Below are 17,328 nucleotides of genomic sequence, written 5' to 3'. Positions count from 1 at the left end.
GGAAAATCAAGCTTATTGCATTTTAACGATAGCTTTATTTATAATAACTGACCAAGTGTACAATTTTTAATTCAAGAAAACAGATATTATTAAACAAAAAAGCAAAAGAAAACTTTTTAAAAGCCAAACAATATTTATTCCTCGATATTTAACGGTTTCCCTCTAAATATAAATTTTATTCGTAGAATGCAAATCGATTTGAAAACAAACTCACATTTGTCAGTCATAATTGACAATTTGATTTGAATAGTTGGAGGAGTAATGAACAGTTTTTGGATATTGCAGGCATAATTGGTCTGCTTCGGTTGCTTTAAACTATATGCATACTATAGCAATTGATCGTAAATTTCAATCCGGAGCACAGTTTGATGATCTGTGTGTGTGTGTGTATTTTTTTTTGTTGGACTTGATCTACATAAACATAAACTGCCTGCAGCAGTCGGCAGGTAAAAAGGGGCCAAAGACAGCGGCTAAAATTCTAATTTCGGTCGATGTATCGATGGATTCGGGCAGCCAAAAGCCCGCAATTATCCACATGCAGATCCCAGTGGCAAGCAACTAAGCAACAAGCGGCATGCGGCATGCGGCAAGCGTTCCGTTCCAAATTCGAGACTTTAATTTTGAAAAATAATCATAGGGTTCAATACAGTTGTGTGTGCGTGCTGGCCTTGGCAGTAGGGCACTGATACAGGTAGCAGTCGGTAGTGCAGCCGTTTTGATTGCCCTCGATTGCTAACGGTAAACAAATGCTTGATTCTGATTGAGTGTGTGTGAATGTGTGCGCTTTAGGAAAATGCCTGCATATTTGTAGGAAAAGCCAATTTAAAGTTTTCTTGACTTGCCGCCGGTACTGTCTGCAGAGGCCACTGACTTTGGCTACCTTCCTTTTTTGGTAGGCTCCAACTGTAGTTAGCACCTGCCATGTGCTTAGAGGCACACAAAACTGCAATGTGGCAAACATCTGTTGTTGCAAGTTGCAATAAGAAACAGCAGCCATTTGAGGCACATTGAAGTTCGAATACTTTTGCAGACTGCAGACATGCTGCTAAAATGATATTTTCTCATATGAAAACTGCTTGATTTTGTAATTCTTTATTTGAAGTGTGTCAAACCGAATCGAATTTAAGTTCCGGTTCCGGTACGGTTGTTTTGGCTAATAATAACATCGCTTTCGGTTACTGGTACTTTGAACTTTGGTACTTTGGAATATTGAATCTCGATTCAGATACCAGTTTCGCTCCTGAATTATAATTGCTTTCCGGTTTGACAGCTAAAATTTGCCAAAATGTTAAGAGCATAATTTATTCTCGTCTATAGTGAGATTCTTTAGTTGGGATTCTTTTGAGAAAGAAAAAAATATTGTGCATAGAAGCACTTATTTTACGCTTGATGGCAAGAGAGAAGCTCAATTTGAAGTGCTCCAGTTTGCGGAAAACTTTTCCAATCTCGCAAATTGGAGCATTTAGATTGTCGATTTGAAAATGAAAACTGAAAGCTTTTACGTTATTATTTTAATTATTATTACTTTTAGTCATCAAGATAGTTGAACAATTTAGATTCAAGTTTCTAACGATTAGGCTAATGAATAACTATATATATATATATATCTTTGAGGGATCAGATATATCTCCCTCACGACAAAATAATAATACCCTGTGCAAGGGAACACAACACAATACACAACAAGAGGCAGCAGCGAACATGTCGCGGTACTTAGCCGTGTTGCCCCCCCACCCCCGTTAAGCCCCGTTCGGGTGCAACCCCGCGAGTCTAACAATTTTTTATTGCTTCTAATTTGGCGGCGTTTCCACTCGCTTTTAACGTAAAACATTGTTGTTGCAACAGCAACAGGAACGGCAACAGCAACCGGCAACGGCAGCCGGCCAATTAAATGTGAAGCATTGAAGGTTTGGCTGGCCGCAGGATGGCTGATGAAATGCCAGGGACTGTTTTAAATTAAATTTAATTAGTTTATTGTCTGAGGCAACACCTTTCCGCTCACTGACTGAATAACAAGCAGAGAACAACAACAACAACAACAACAACAACAAAACAGCAACAACAACAGCCAAGCGTTAAGGACTTGTGTCGTGTGCCACAGCCAAAGCGGCAGCTGCAACATTGCAGCTAACGCCTACGTTGTGGCACAGGAAACAGGCAACATGATCGCATATTGGGGCACTTTTGTGTCTTGGGTGTGCTGGATACCGTTATAAATTGTCAATTGATATTTAATCTTTTTGATGTATGTCAATTGGTAATCCCAGAAAGAAATACAAAAATTAATGGAAGTCGGGAGTTTCTCCGACCCAAATAAAGTTTATATATATTCTTAAAACAAGTCGATTTCAGAGACTATGACATTTGGACAGTTCCAATTCCCAAATGCAGATCAAATTTATTTCATGTGTTCGATAAGTTCCTTAATTAATATCGATACAAATCGATTAGCGATAGCAATGAAAGCAACATTTTTAAAGATATTCACTTCTAATCAGATATGTCAATATATTGATCAATTGGTGATCTCAATAAATTAAATTTTCTGCCTGTTCTGAATCTTCTATTATTTCCAATTCCAAAATTATTATTAATCTAAATAAACATTCAAAAGTCTGATAATCAGATAAGTTTTTTGTGAATTTCTGAAATTCTGGATTTAAATTTAGATTTAATTCGAATTTATTTTTTGTTTTTATTTTTGGAATTTTTTCGTTATTTTTTGAGTTGTTATTGTTTGTTTACTTTTTAATTATCTTTTGTCAACAAAAGATTTTATACGCAAAATAAATGGCTACTTCTAACAGCGATTCTTTCAAGGGTCTTTTTTTTTTTTTAGATGTTTATGCAATTTATTTATTTAACTTATAATTTTTTATATTTGATTCAAGAAAAGTATAAACAAGATTAAAACCTATTTTGATATATTTCATGGCGTACCTGTTGGTTCCGCAATTCTCTTGGTGGTACAAAACTGCTGCTGAGTTGCTCAGTTGTACTCGTATTATCTACTGTACATATAGCTGCATAGAGATCTTTTGGGGTCTTCTATGTGCACATATCGGTTTATATATATGTGTGTATGTGTAAGTAGGAGACTATTGACTGACTGCTTTCTGTGTTCAGCTTAAGATTGGGTATTATCAGCTGAGTGTTTGGCGCTGGAAGCTGCACTCATCTGAAAAGGTAACAAACAAACAGATAATGGATAGGATATTATTGATAGGTATAGTCCAAAAAGAGTTTACTAAATATGGAGACTACGAGTCGAAATCGCGAATTCAGGCATTTGCACTTCAACTTTCTTATAAAGCTTCAAATAAAAGAGTAAAGTAAAAAAGGCAGGCAAAATGTAATAAATATATATATATATATATATATATATATATATATATATATATATATATATATATATATATCTGTGTGTGTGAGAGTGTGTACATTTTTGGCTTTTGCAATGAGAATTTCAAAGTCAAGGTCAAGTAAAACATTTGGCTTCCTTTTTTATTGCCTTTGTAGAGGGTAATTTGATTTTGTCGTCAAGTTTGTGACGCTTTGATGGAAAAATCGCTCGAAGGATGAGTTGTTTTTTGTTGATGCAAGCTATGCAAAATCTTAAGCTATATGATTATTATTATGCTCTTACTATATTCTATAAATATATATATATATAATATGAATAGATCGTGCGTTGATTTCTTTTATAAAATACATTTACTAAGCTATGCAAAAGTTATCTAAAATAATATTCTCATTTCAGTGTTTTTTAAATGTTGTCCTAAAGCTATTGAGATCAGGGTACTATATAATATAGCTGCCATAGGAACACATTGGTCGAAAGAAGGGAATTTGCACATGCTTACCAAAATTTTAAAACACTCTAATTAATATTTTCCCAAAATATAATCCATATCGGACTACTAAATCATATATGTATCAGTTGATGGATATGTTCTTTTAAGAAAAACTTTTTTGTTTGCCAAGTAATCTTAGCCAAAATTAACCAATAAGTATTTCAAAAAAACAATCACCTATATTTTTATCTATATATTAAATAACATTCAAAGAAAAATACATTCGGGTTTTTTAAATATATAGTAAAATTTGGTTGTTGGCAGTTTGACAGCAGTCTGCAAGGGTATCTAAACTTTGGCTTCGACTTCCAATTCTGTTTTTTTCTTGTTTTTGCAGATTTCTGGTTTGCCTTTTAACATTTGCTTCTTTGTCTGCTGAAGCGAAGACTGCACGTGCTTTTGTATCTGTATCTGTATTTGTATCTTTAGCTGTGGCTGTAGCTGTATCTGCAGCTGTGTCTGTGCCTGTTACGAATATCTAACAGCTAAGCATGCGCAGTGATGTTGTTGCAGTTGTTGTATTTGTTGTTGTTATTGTTGTATTTGTTGTTGTTGTTGTGTCTGCTTTTTGCTGTCTGCTGTTCACTTGATCAAGCACAAGTACTGCGCTCGAGGGCCTTCAGTTCATTATTGCTGCTGCTGCTGCTTCTGCTGCTGCTGCTGTTGTTGCTTTTTTGTGTTCATATTCTCAAAGTCCTCCATCCCATGAATGCCATGTGTTGTAGTATGTGGCATGTAGTGTGTGTAGTGTGCAGTGTCTGCCACGACAAGGAATTCCAATTTCGATTTTTATTTTGCTGTTTTCTTTAAGCCCAAAACTTTTAGGAGTGATTCACAAAAAAACTGTTTTGCTCAAATGTCGTAGGACAAAAAATCGACATGCATGCCACACTCATTAGATGCAGCTATTTAAGTTGCAGTTGCACAATGGTTACAGTTACAGTCTGTAAAAGTCATCAGTTCAATGGCCCAAGCGAACAGCAGCTGTTACTCATACAACCGACAACAAAGCGATATTAAAAAAATGACGTGGTTGGGATTTTTGAATATCCAGGAGTTCTTTTTATTGTTAAATATATAGGTTGAAACATAACTAACAATAAGCTCAACGATTTAAACTTTTATTACAGAAAGATTATGTACCCTTCAAGACCGGAGCCAACCTATCTGCGTCTAACTCTTACTATAAATCACAAAAATCGAAGAATGGTTTCCATGAAATATATATGATATATTTGCTCAATTTTGATCATTTTTTGTGCAAATCTGAGGAGCCTAATAATAATAATATTGGATAAGTTTGATAACGATAAAATTGTAAACAGGGATATATTAGAACTAGTTTAAGTTTTTGCTACTTCTCTTCATATCTTAATCTCAGAAAAGCCTAATTTGTTTAAGTTGAATTTATGAATCCAGGTTCAGCAGAATATCAATGGATTAATAAATATAGTTGTCTAAATCTGTTTATTCACTTCACTTACTAGCATATTTATTTATTATTTCATTTGTGAATTAAATCTAACAGAGCAAAAATTAAGTTGAAAACACCTCTTTCAAGCATTTGGTACTTTTGGCAACAGTGTCGAAAAGATCTTCTCTTTGAGTCATTGTTTTTGCGATTGGTTGCCTAACCTTGAATGTATTCGCATTCGGAATGGAATGGCTCAAACATGTTTGGGGGCTAAAACATTTCCGTTGCGATCTTCGCCGCATTCTGCATTTTAATATCAATCGGTTCATAATTCATAATTGCGTATTTTTGACCAAAACGCAATGGAATTTAATTAATAACAGATCGCCGCTGCTTAAAAGTAACATTCTTTTTTTTTGGGGGGCTGTTACTCAGGTACTCGTTGTGAATTTTGATTAGTTAAAAAATGGGCAGAAAGTAGTCTCAGTACAGACTTTTATTTTTTAACAACTGGTTCACTTTGGAGTATAGAATTTTAGAGTAAGCCTTAATGATAATTACAGGTAGAGTTAACTCACGAAAGTTTATAGTACACATATAAACCGGCAAAAGTAAGGCATACAAGGGGAGGTGAAGAGCTGCAAATGCCACAGGCATCGTCAGAGCCACAGACTGAGTCAGACTCGCAGTCAGTGTTGGTCCGAGTCCGAGTTGGAGTCGAAGTTGAAGTTGCAGCAAGCCGGTCCCGGTCAAAGCCAAGTGCAGCGCAAATGGATGTATGGCTGGCGATGCAGATGGAGATGGAGATGGCAACGGAGATGAGGATGAGAAGATGGAGGCCTGCTTGCACTTATTAATGCTTAATAAATGGCATTTCATTTCTTATTATTGTCGGACTGGGCGCGACGTGGATATGTCCGACGATTTTTATTGCAGGCCTCATACTCATTGTTGTTGAGGCTGTTGCTGTTGCTTAATGCGAGTCAATATATTGGTCATGACTAAGGATGCACACACACAGACACACACACATATAACGAGAACAGGGCAGTTATTCAGCGTCAGTCCGTCAGTCAATGTGTGCTAAAGTAATTATTTCATTTGAGCCAACAATGAGGCTGCAAAAGTCTGGTCAACGCTTTGAGCGACTGCTGCTGAGATGGACGTGGAAATTAAAGAAGCTGGCAGCGGCATCAGGACGAGGCATTGACCGCATGCGCGTCCGCGTCCGCCTTATGTTTCATGGCTCACATGATAACCATTTTCAGTGCTTTTAACGACTCAACTTTGGCGTTGCCTCGCCTGGGCCTGGCCTGGGCCTGGCCTGCTCTGGCTTGTCCTGAATGCTCATTTTTTAAGTACTCGGGAATGTAAATGAAGCGGGTGTCTGTAGCGGCTGCACTTCACAACGGCTGCTTAATGTTAAATTCGAGGTCTTTTGGGTCATTGCACTCACTCCATAAGCTAACTTGCCACTTGCCACTTGACCGCTTGGCCACAATTTATTTGTTGCTAAATATTGCTACACACACAATTCACATGACATATATTTATTATTATTTTATCGTAATTCTAAATAATTTAAAGTATTCATTTTAAATAGGTTTTAAATTAAAACAAAATTAATTTTTGTATGCGGTTTTAGTTTGAATTATTTACTTTGGCGCCAAACGTGTCTAGGTTATCGAGCACACTCGCAATCGATAAACAGTCATGCGCATTAGCGCTGCTCTCACTGTCTCTCTGCCTGTCGGAGAGCGGAACTAAAGTTCATTAGTGAACAAGTATCTTTGGTTCGGTTCATGAGTGTGTAACTTTAAAACTAGTATGCTGAACTATACTGACAGTAGTTTCACTGCTCATTAAATAATAAGTCAGTTCATTACGCTAATTTGCCTAAATAAAGAAATCAATAGTTGGGAATAAATAGCAATATTGTAAGCGAACACTGTGAACTAACTCACTGTGAACAATAAAGCAAACCGCACTCTCTGAGAGTACAATCAATGTGACCAGAGAATGCACTGGTAGTTCTGTGTTAAAAATCGAAGACGCGTTGAGCGAAACACAAAAAAATAAATAAATAAATCAAAATTCAGTAAGTTAGAGACAGTGTTTTGTTTAGACTTTAAAGTGATATTTTAAATACCAATTGCAGATGCAAGCTACGAGCTTAAATGCAGCACCAGCAGCAGCCGCAACCGGCGCCGCCGGAGATGCAATAGCAATGCCATTGCGGGCTTGCAGCATCAGCGGCTGCCAGGTGAGCAAATATGTGGAAGTGACGAAGCGCAAGTGCTCGCAGTTTGTGTCGGCCCCATACATCATTCCCAAGCCGCTGGTGATCAATGGCAAGACATCGATATTCCAGGTGGGCGGCGAAATGGCCAAATTGGGCGACATCCCAGCCCTGTCAGCGGCAAGCGGCGCCGGTGCCGGCAGCAATGGACAACCCATCTATCGGATTAAGCCTGGCACCCATGCGCACGTCATCAACTATGTGTTCATAGACGAGGGCTCCGACTCCATGGAAAAGGCCAAGTCAGAAGATCCCCAAGCTATGCGCGTGCTGCTGGACTCCCAGCGCGACAGTGCCATAGCTAAGTTGCAGAAATTAATAGCAACGCATCGAGGTCTTGCAGTGGCTGCAGCTGCCCCAGCGCCTGCTGCTCCGGCTACTGCACAGAACACAGCAGCAGTCACTGTCACAACTACAGCGCCAGCTTCAGCTTCCGTTACTGCAACAGCTGCTGCAGCTACTGTTACTGCTACTCCTACACCCACTCCTACTCCAGCTTCTCTTGCTGCAACGCCTGAGGGCAGCAGCGTGAACATAACCACACCTCAGATACATCCCAACTTGTCTATAGCTAGTGTGGCCGGTGCTTTGCCGCTGGCCGCTGCTGCAACTCCAGCATCAGCGCCAGCGCCAACACAACCAGCTTCAACTCCAACTCAAGCTGCAGTTTCAGACCCAGCCCCAGCTGAAGAGAATTCCATTGACCAGCTGCGAACCAAGATTATCAATGCGCGACGCAGTGTCGCACGTGTCTGCGGTCGTCCGATTCCCTGAATGGAGTGGACTTAATAACCAACAATAGATAATAATTTACTTATAATTGTTAGCAAATACGCTTAATCCTTTGCTAAAATATGTGCTAGATTTAATAATAAAATAGCTTTTAGCTTAGCTTAGCAACTATTTGGGGTTAATTAAATGGACTATTACTGAGTATTGTGCTGAAAATGCCTGCCTGGTTTTCGAGGTAGAAAAATGAGAGTTTGGCTTGCTTTCGTGTGTTGTACACTGGTCATTTTATGGAGCTGAACTTTTTAATGAAACCGACAAGGGATAAACTGTCGTGACGGTCGCACAGATTTGCCATCCACATCACACACATACAGACACACACAGACACGCGCACAGCAACAGATTCACCACAGTTGTATCTTAAGGGGTCGTAAATGTGGAATTTTATGTGTCATCCGTTGAGGCGGCAACGGCAACGGCAACGGCTTCGGAGTTGTCCACTTCGAGGCGAAAACTTTGCAATCGAACGTAAATTAATTTTTATGGCCAGGACGGGTGAGGCGATGCCAAAGCTACTTACCACACCAACAACAACAACAACAACAGCTGCAACAACAACAATTTGCACTCAAAGAAGGACTCAGATATGTTTAAGTATACCTATGGATATATAAAACTCACAAATGAAATACACAGATAGCAAATTACATTTTTTATTTAATCATTATAAAAAGGACCTTAATTTTGTAGCATTTCTTTGCATTTAACACATACAGGAAAAAATACTTGATTTTGCTTCATGAAAATGATAGCAAAATAAGCCACAAATATTATATAATATTTTATCAATTTTATTCTACAAAATAGATATTGTAATGGAGTAAAGTAAAGTAATAGTTTATTTACAAAACAAATAAAATCAAAAATTAATAATAGGTTTATAATAATTCGTCTTTATAAAAAGATTGTGATTTGTTTAACTGCTGATTGGGGGAAAATAATTATAATTTAATATAATAAATTGAAATGTATAATGAAGTAAATTTCATATAAAGCAAAAGTGTATAATTCAATCAGAAATATAAATAATAAAAGTAGTGAAAGTGAATATGGATATAAAGTTAATAAATTACATATACATAATGCGAAAAAAGAAATCAAATCAAAAAAGAAAATAATAATTTAGATAAGTTAATTTTACATTATAATTTAAATTTAATTTAAATTTAAACATAAATCGCAAAAAGTGTGGAATTTTCATTGGAGTTGATGGTAAGAGAGGTTTTCAATATACCAAAATGTAATTAAGAGAGATTCTTATATTTTGAAGTACTGAAATGATTGGGTATTGTTAAGTTGGTTAGACTGGCAAAGATTTTGTAACTAGAGGAGATTGATTGGGTAAAGAGTTTTGAGTCTTGAGGGTTAAGTGCCTGGTCGACTCGGAAATACATCAAGGGAATAGTTATTATTATTCAACTCTTCATTCACACTCCTTTTGAGCTTATGGCTCTTCCATTACCACTAAAATGAATGCACAAATCGGAGCTGATTACCTGTTTCCTAGAATGATACACAATTTGAGGAACGATATTTTACCAAAGATCTAATAATTAAATTAAATGTTGTTGTAATAAAAAAAATAAATTGTAAACACAAGAGAAGAAAACTACTACTTGTAGAAATCAGTAATTATACCTGAAGCTACTAAAAAAATAAAAAAAATGGTACAATAAATTGTTGTAATAATAGTACACTATTATAATATATAATACGAGTTATGCTTGTTCTTGTTGGTGGGACAAGTTGCATAGCTTAACTTGCAACTTGGCAAATGGCAGCTTTCACAGCACTCAGTGCGACGAAGATCAGGATACGATTGAGATTAAGGCAATGCAATGCTTTAAGTCAACACACACACGCACAGACACACACAGAGACTGAGCCACACACATGATCCTCAGCCATGATCCTCGCGGTCGCATAAAAAGTAACGAATGTGCGCAATAATAAAAATCATTAAAATAAAAATGTTTATGAGAGTGCATAAAGACGACTCCACGAAGCGAGGAGAGGCGGGGCAAGGTGTAGCGGAGGAGGCTGGTCGGGGGGTGAGAGCGGGGGCACGCAAGCCGCCCAAAGCCGGGGCACTTGATGGCCGTTGAGCGTCGCAACGCAACGCGTGGGTGCGGGGTGTGTGCGGTGTGCGGGAGTGTGCGTCAATGAGGCAAAAGTATCTCTGCACATTTGTTTCGCTCGCTGGCACTCAGCAAAAGTCATGCACACACACACACATACAATCTTGAGGATTGGGATGCTAACTCATTTTGGCGGCTGCTTGCTGCCTGCTGCCTGCTGCCTGCTTTTGTACCTGTGACGAGGCAGCTTGCGAGACGCAGACGCAGGCGCAGGCGCTCAGCTCAAAAATAATTTGCAATTTCTGAGAAATACTCGCTGACTTTATGCGCTGCCGTCGCGCAGCTTCTCAAGAACCTTGCCAATATGCGGTGTGGCCGTAATGAAAATTAAAATACGAAACACTCTTCTACCCAAAAGGTCGACCAAAAAGGAGCCAATGAGCAGGCGCAGCACCCCAGCAGCAACAACTCACCCCCCTTCTCCCCTTCTCCACTCTTCCCACTGTTCCCTCTCCACCCGCTTCGCGTCCAGCTACCCCCTGCACTGAGTGGACGCTTGGTCGGGGATTGCTTGTCGTTATCTTGTCATGTCAAAATGGTCTTACGAAAATGTATCTTTTGTATTCCAAGTGCAAATGAGCAGCACAGATACAGAACAACAACAACAACACCCCTCCACACACACACGCACACACACACACACACACACATACAGTGCAGTCCTCGTCTGTCCTCGCAGTTTTGTTTCCCTTTTATTTGTTTGCTCACTCGCAATTTTTATGCCTTTATTGTGTTTACTCTTTGCCTTCGTTTCTGCAAATGCTTTTAAGACTTTAAGACTTTTTAGTTTGTAGTTGAGGCGTACAAATTTGTGTGCCACCCCCCCTTCTACGCTTGCCCCTTTTGCGGACACAGAAGCCCCAAACAGGAACAGGATTGACCACTCCACACACACACCGACTGTATCACTTCTCTCTCTCTCTCTATCTCTCACACTCCCTCTCTCTCGCTCTCTGTTGAGGCTGAGAACTGAGACGGCGGCTGACAATGATGATGACACAACATGAAATGGTAAAACACGCTGAAAAATATTAAATACGCTACGTCGCTGCCTTTTGACAGCGAACGTAAATTTTGCTTTTGCCCCTGTCTCCCTCTCTCTGCCCCTCTCTCTCTCTCTCTGTGTCTTGGCTGGCAACTGGTGCCCCCCCTGTCCTTTGCTGTTTAATTGCACATAAGAACGAGGCACCGAGGCACACCAACTGTGATTGTGTGGATTTCTCGGCAATTAAAATAGAGTGTAAGTTAAGGATGCATAAAACGTTGATCTTTATATGTATTGCACTCCAACGCATTTCTGTCACTGCGCACATCCAGCCCGGCATTTAGTATTGTAGTTTTTATGTATTCCTGGAAGCCGGCATGGATCGCACTGTGAACTAATTGAACATGCATTTATTGGCACTCAGCTATTTATACTACTACAAAAATATCAAATCGAGCACTTTGTGGATTAACTCAGTTTGGCACAATCACAAAAATATCTACAAATAATAGTACAGCTCTGGATTTGCGGGTTATTTATTAATTCCAAAGTAACTTTTTCTAAAATGTAGAAATTAATATGTTTAAATTCAAGGGTGTTTTTTCATAAATAAATATATGGGAACATTCTGTATAATAGCAAGCATTTCTCAAAAGTAGAAAAAGCATTTATAATTTTTAGATTTTTTTTTTTTTTTTTTTTATGTTTTAGAAATTAGTTCTAAAAATCAGAAACACTTTGTAACTATTTTAAGAATTTTTTAAGTTAAATAGGATTATTTCCCGTTTTAAAAGAGTTACAGCTTAAATAGAATACACCTGTTATTTATACATCTGTACCTTTTTGACAAAAACATATAGTTGAGTAAACAAGCTGTCAAAATCCAAGTACAGCTGAGAAGGTTTCTGTTTCAAGAATGGTTTATGTTAGCCCGAAGGATAAGACTCATTAGGAATAAGTATAATAAGTATAAATATACTCTTTATAAAAGAACGAAGCTTCAAATTATTTGAAACAAGAATAAGTGGATTTTATTTAAAAGTTCTTCCTAATTTAATCACTTGAACATTTAAAACTGTAGCACAAAAATTTGTATCATGATTTTGTTGTTGTTGATTTGAATATTGATTGTCGTAATATCAAAATTACTGATTTGAAAATCAAGAATAAATTGTATTATTCTATTAAGAATACGCTTTATTTAAAAATAGTTTGTTTTATTGTATTTAATAGTAGAAATTCTATTGCGATTTAGAACAGCGCTTTGCTCGGAGTTAAAGCTATAAAGTACAGATCTAAATATGCCCCAACCAAATTGAACTGAAGTGAAATGTGTCAAATTTAATGAAATAAATACAATTTGCACACCCACCGAAAGAATTATGAGAGCAAATTAAATCTTGCATATCGCCGGGACTGCGATTTGCACTGGGACAGAGCTGAGGCAGCATTGACATGTGTGTTGAGTCTTGTATATTTGTGTTTAGATGCTTTGCCACACTACACAAAGGCAACAACAATATTATGCCACCGTCAAAATGAAGATCAAAGTCTGAAACTGGCAATATTGCCGTTTCCTGTGGCGCGCCCCAATAAAAAAAATAAAAATAAAAATTAAAGAAAGAAAAAAAAATCAGGGCAAAAATACAAAAATAAGAGAAAAAAATAAGAAGATCGTCTTCGTCGTCCTACCGCATTCTAAGTTCTATTGGCACAAAGACCGACTTTTGCATCTTCTTCTTCTTCTGCTCGCTGGGATCTTCTGCGCCGCTTCTTCTTCTTCTTGGTCTCTTTCTTATTCTTATTCGGTTCGAATGCATGAAGTCAGTTTCAGTTTCGCAGCAGCTTTCCGCGTTTTTTTTTGTGGCGTATTTTTTCGCGTATCTGTTAGATGCGGATACTGATGCAGTTTGTAGTGGTAGCGAAACTTGTTTTTAGGCACTGTATCTTCAAGATAGGACAACACACACACACACACTACACACTTCGTTTGCCTTGCTCAAGTTCCCGTTCTCAAGATTTCTGTTCTCAAGTGTCTGTGTGTGTGTGTGTGTGTGGCATCTGTGTGATTGTGTGTGTGTAGCGCCCTCGCGGCATAGTTTGCCAACATTCAAGGTCGCCAAGCTGGGACTACTCCACTGCTGCTCAACAGCTCTTCCTTTGCTACTCCACTGTTCGTGTTCGTGCTCGTGTTCGTGCTCGTGTTCGTGTTCGTGTTCGTGCTGTCGGCCTCACGCTTGGGCTTTGACTTGGACTTGATCTTCAGCAGAATTTCGCTGAGTGTGCGGCCATTTCGCGGGGTCTAACGACTTGACGACTTGCAATTACCAGTTAAATACATGCATTCAGTTGTGCACAAGAAAATAGTACCAGTTTGATCATAAAAAAACAGAACAATTAAATTTTGCATTAATTTAAAAAACATTCATTTTTAAATTTTAATTTTATGCAAAAACCACAGTTTTTGCTAAATCCGAAATGAGCAATATAATGTGTCAGGAAATATACTTTAATTTATTTCATGTAAACTAAAGAAAATCCAAAAATGTAAAAAATGTTAAAATCTATTATTAAATTTATATATTATAAATAATGAAGTATGTGATTAAATTTAAATTTAAAATAAAATAAAAATAAATAAATAAGTAAACTTTAGTCTGTCAGTGATGAAGTTGTTTAACATTTAAAAAGTGTAGCTAAGTTTGTATTTGCTAATCTTAAAATGGTTAATAAAAATATGTTTTTTACTTTTATTGTTCTTTTTGTAGAGTTCCTCCACTTCTATAAATGCATTCATAATTTGACACATTTGTAAACATTTATTGTGAGGGTGGTGCTATAATTTTGCTCGTAGCTGTGTGTATATGTATTTGTAATCTGCTGCCAGGTAATCTCTGTTAACCCAAAACCCATATCCAGCTCATTACAACAGACGAGAAGGAGACGGAGACGGAGTAGGAGTAGGAGAAGGAGAAGGAGAACGACGAGCGGTGACAGTGCATCCAATTTAGCATATAAAGTATAATTTTTACGAGTGCAGAAATGAATGCTGCAAAGTGAACACTGAAAACGCTAAGATATGTATTTATTTACACACCGACTCAGTTGGAGTCTGCCTCTTAACTTGCAGCATGAATGTGCCTCATGTGTGTGTGTGTGTGTGTGCGTGTGCATTTCTCATGCTGCCTTGGTGCAACATTTGGCGCTGCAGACTCAGGCACCATTCTTGCTACATGGGTCATTTCCTTTCATGCTGTTGTTGTTGCTGCCCTTTTTGAGCTGAGTCAGCAGCATTGAAGAATTTTGTTTTTTTTTTTTGGTTGATTTTTTGATGTCCTGGCTAGTAGTTACGCCTTTGATTCGCCAGTAGCTCGAACGTGAGTCAACCTAATTGCACCGAGGAATTTAGGAATTTAGCAATAACTTAACTTCTGACTAAATGTGTAATTCATGCATTGCCAGCGATGACTCAAAACTGAGCAAGTGGTTAAACCTTTATTTATTTATTACTTTTTTTTATAATACTTCAACATAATTGCGTTAGTCACAAGTGGGTTAAATAAAATTTAAAAAATTGAAATTAATTGTTGGCACTATTAAGTTAATTTGAGAATATTGAATTAACTTAATTATTAAGTTAATTTGAGAATATTGAATTAACTTAATTGTGGGTTTGCCGAATCCTTGTAATATTTTACACCTACTAATTGCAAAAAAAAAAATATTTTCTATCAATTATATTATGTAGATCAAATAGTTTCCATAGGCTGTCGGCCTCTTAAGTGTAGAATACATTTTGAATTAAACATTTATTCATTTTTTACAACCTTGTGCAAAAATTCTTGCCTTGAACTAATTAAATAAATAATTGATTTATTTAAATGTTTTGCCTTTGTTTTGTTGATGAGGCGATTCTAAGACTCTAAGCAACAAATATGAAAGTAATCAGTTTAAGTTTAAGTTTAAGTTTTAGTTACTTACTTTTGAAGTGACCAAAATCAGCTTAGGCGAGGAATTCTGAAAACAAAAATTGGAGTTAAATAATTAATATTATGTCAGATATGTTAACAGTTTAATTGTTGATTAAAACTAAAAGACTCGTTTGAATAGAACAGATGTCCAGGTAGAGAGACTGATAATTCTATATTTACTTGGCTATCAATATGTATAATTTATGGAGTGACAGATGTCTCCTTTACTTTACTAACTTCTCAATAAAAATGATTAGCCTAATTTAATTAGAAGTTACATAATCAAGGTAATAAACCAAAACCCAAGCAAGATTTATAATTTTACGTGACAAACACTACAAGAAAGAAAATGTTTTCGATGGAAATCACAGTGGAGATCGCAATGGACAATTGATCATTAAAGAAGAATATTTCAGATTCAATTAAATAACATTAAGATGACATAGGTACGATATTTATTGAGTAATCTGAGTATATATAGGGGAAACTATGTTGTGGCATGCTCTCACGTTCAGCTGGGGCATTCCACACGTGCAATTTGAAAACAGTTCAGTTTTTTTTTGTGATTCACTTGCCAAAAGACGTGCGGCCAACAAAACGAGTTGAAAATCTAATCCCATTTCCATTCCCAGAATCGAACAAGGCCACATTTATCTTGAGTGTGAAATCACGTACCATTTTCATGTCTGCCTCGAAATCTAGTGCAATAATTGCAAAGGAATTATATACATTTTTTTTAAGGACACTCAAGCACCTGCGTCTGAACAGTTTTCTTTTTGGACAATGGACAAGCAAATTGAAATCCTTTAGGTTCCGGGGAATGTTAAATTCATGCACAATGCTCTCGTCGTTCTTGTATATTGTATAAATTTAACATATATCATTTTAAATATATATATATATATAAATATATATATTTATGACTAGGTGGCAGTGCAATGAACTCTTTCAGCGACCGAAATTTCTATTTAAATTTGAGTATTAACTAAAGCGAAAGAAATACAGAATCAAAGTAACACACAACTAAACAAAACTAACCACAGAAAAAAAATACAGAAAAAATTTCTTAGCGGCGATTTACACAAAAGCAATCAAATAATACTTAATTTTATACAGAGAACATGTCTCCAAAATGCCATCGTAAAGTCAGCTTCTTCCATCATTTTGGTCACTCTCTGGCCGATTAACATAACATGAACTGGAATACAAAATGGGAATGACCGCAACAAGTGGCAACAGATCAGGGGCGGGGCGGGACGTTGGATAGGTTGCAGCATCCACTGAAGAAGGGGGGCAAAGCAACTAACTGAAACCCAGCTTTGAATCGTACATTAATTAATAATTTCTTTGAAACTAGCGAAAAGACATTATTTATCCACGTGTTATTCTTTGTTCCAAACGCTGAGCACTATTAGCCAAAAAACACTTGAGACGCCCAGAGACAAAGCGGGGAATAAGGTACGCTATAATAAATAAATATAAGAAAAATTACAAAACAAAATAAAAATAATGAGTTAGAATGCTGTAGTCAAGAGAGCTCGACTAGGAGATACCCTGAACTTAAAACATTAATTAGCTGAAGAATGTATTTATGCAAGTGCTTTTCAATCGATCTTAATGAAATTTTTACAGATGATCCATACTATACCAGATGGAAAAGATATATATTTACAATTGTTATTTTTATACTAATCGATAATCGATTCATATCAATATTCTGGAAACGGAAGATTTTATTGATGAAATTATATGGTGTTCGAGAACTTATATTCCAATTATATTCCCTGAGATCCTACAGATGGGAACCTCCTTCGCCTCACGGTGTAACTTTCTTCGATTTCTTCCGTTCTTTTGCATTTATTTTATTGTGTTTAG

General features: G+C 37.0%; 1 protein-coding gene across 1 annotated transcript; it reads left to right on the top strand.

Annotated features, from left to right (window-relative positions):
• The first annotated feature begins 7,233 nt into the window (after positions 1-7,233).
• On the top strand, positions 7,234-8,501 carry LOC6566763 (translation initiation factor IF-2). The gene is made up of 2 exons (XM_001992866.2): positions 7,234-7,366; positions 7,427-8,501. Exon 2 carries the CDS (start codon positions 7,427-7,429, stop codon positions 8,339-8,341), a length of 915 nt encoding a protein of 304 aa, XP_001992902.1. The 5' UTR covers positions 7,234-7,366; the 3' UTR covers positions 8,342-8,501.
• The last annotated feature ends 8,827 nt before the right edge of the window (positions 8,502-17,328 follow it).

This window comes from Drosophila grimshawi, unplaced genomic scaffold (assembly GCF_018153295.1).
Source record: "Drosophila grimshawi isolate 15287-2541.00 unplaced genomic scaffold, ASM1815329v1 contig_1377, whole genome shotgun sequence".
In the NCBI taxonomy this organism is placed as follows: Eukaryota; Metazoa; Arthropoda; class Insecta; order Diptera; family Drosophilidae; genus Drosophila; species Drosophila grimshawi.
This window is presented reverse-complemented; position numbering and strand designations above follow the sequence as displayed.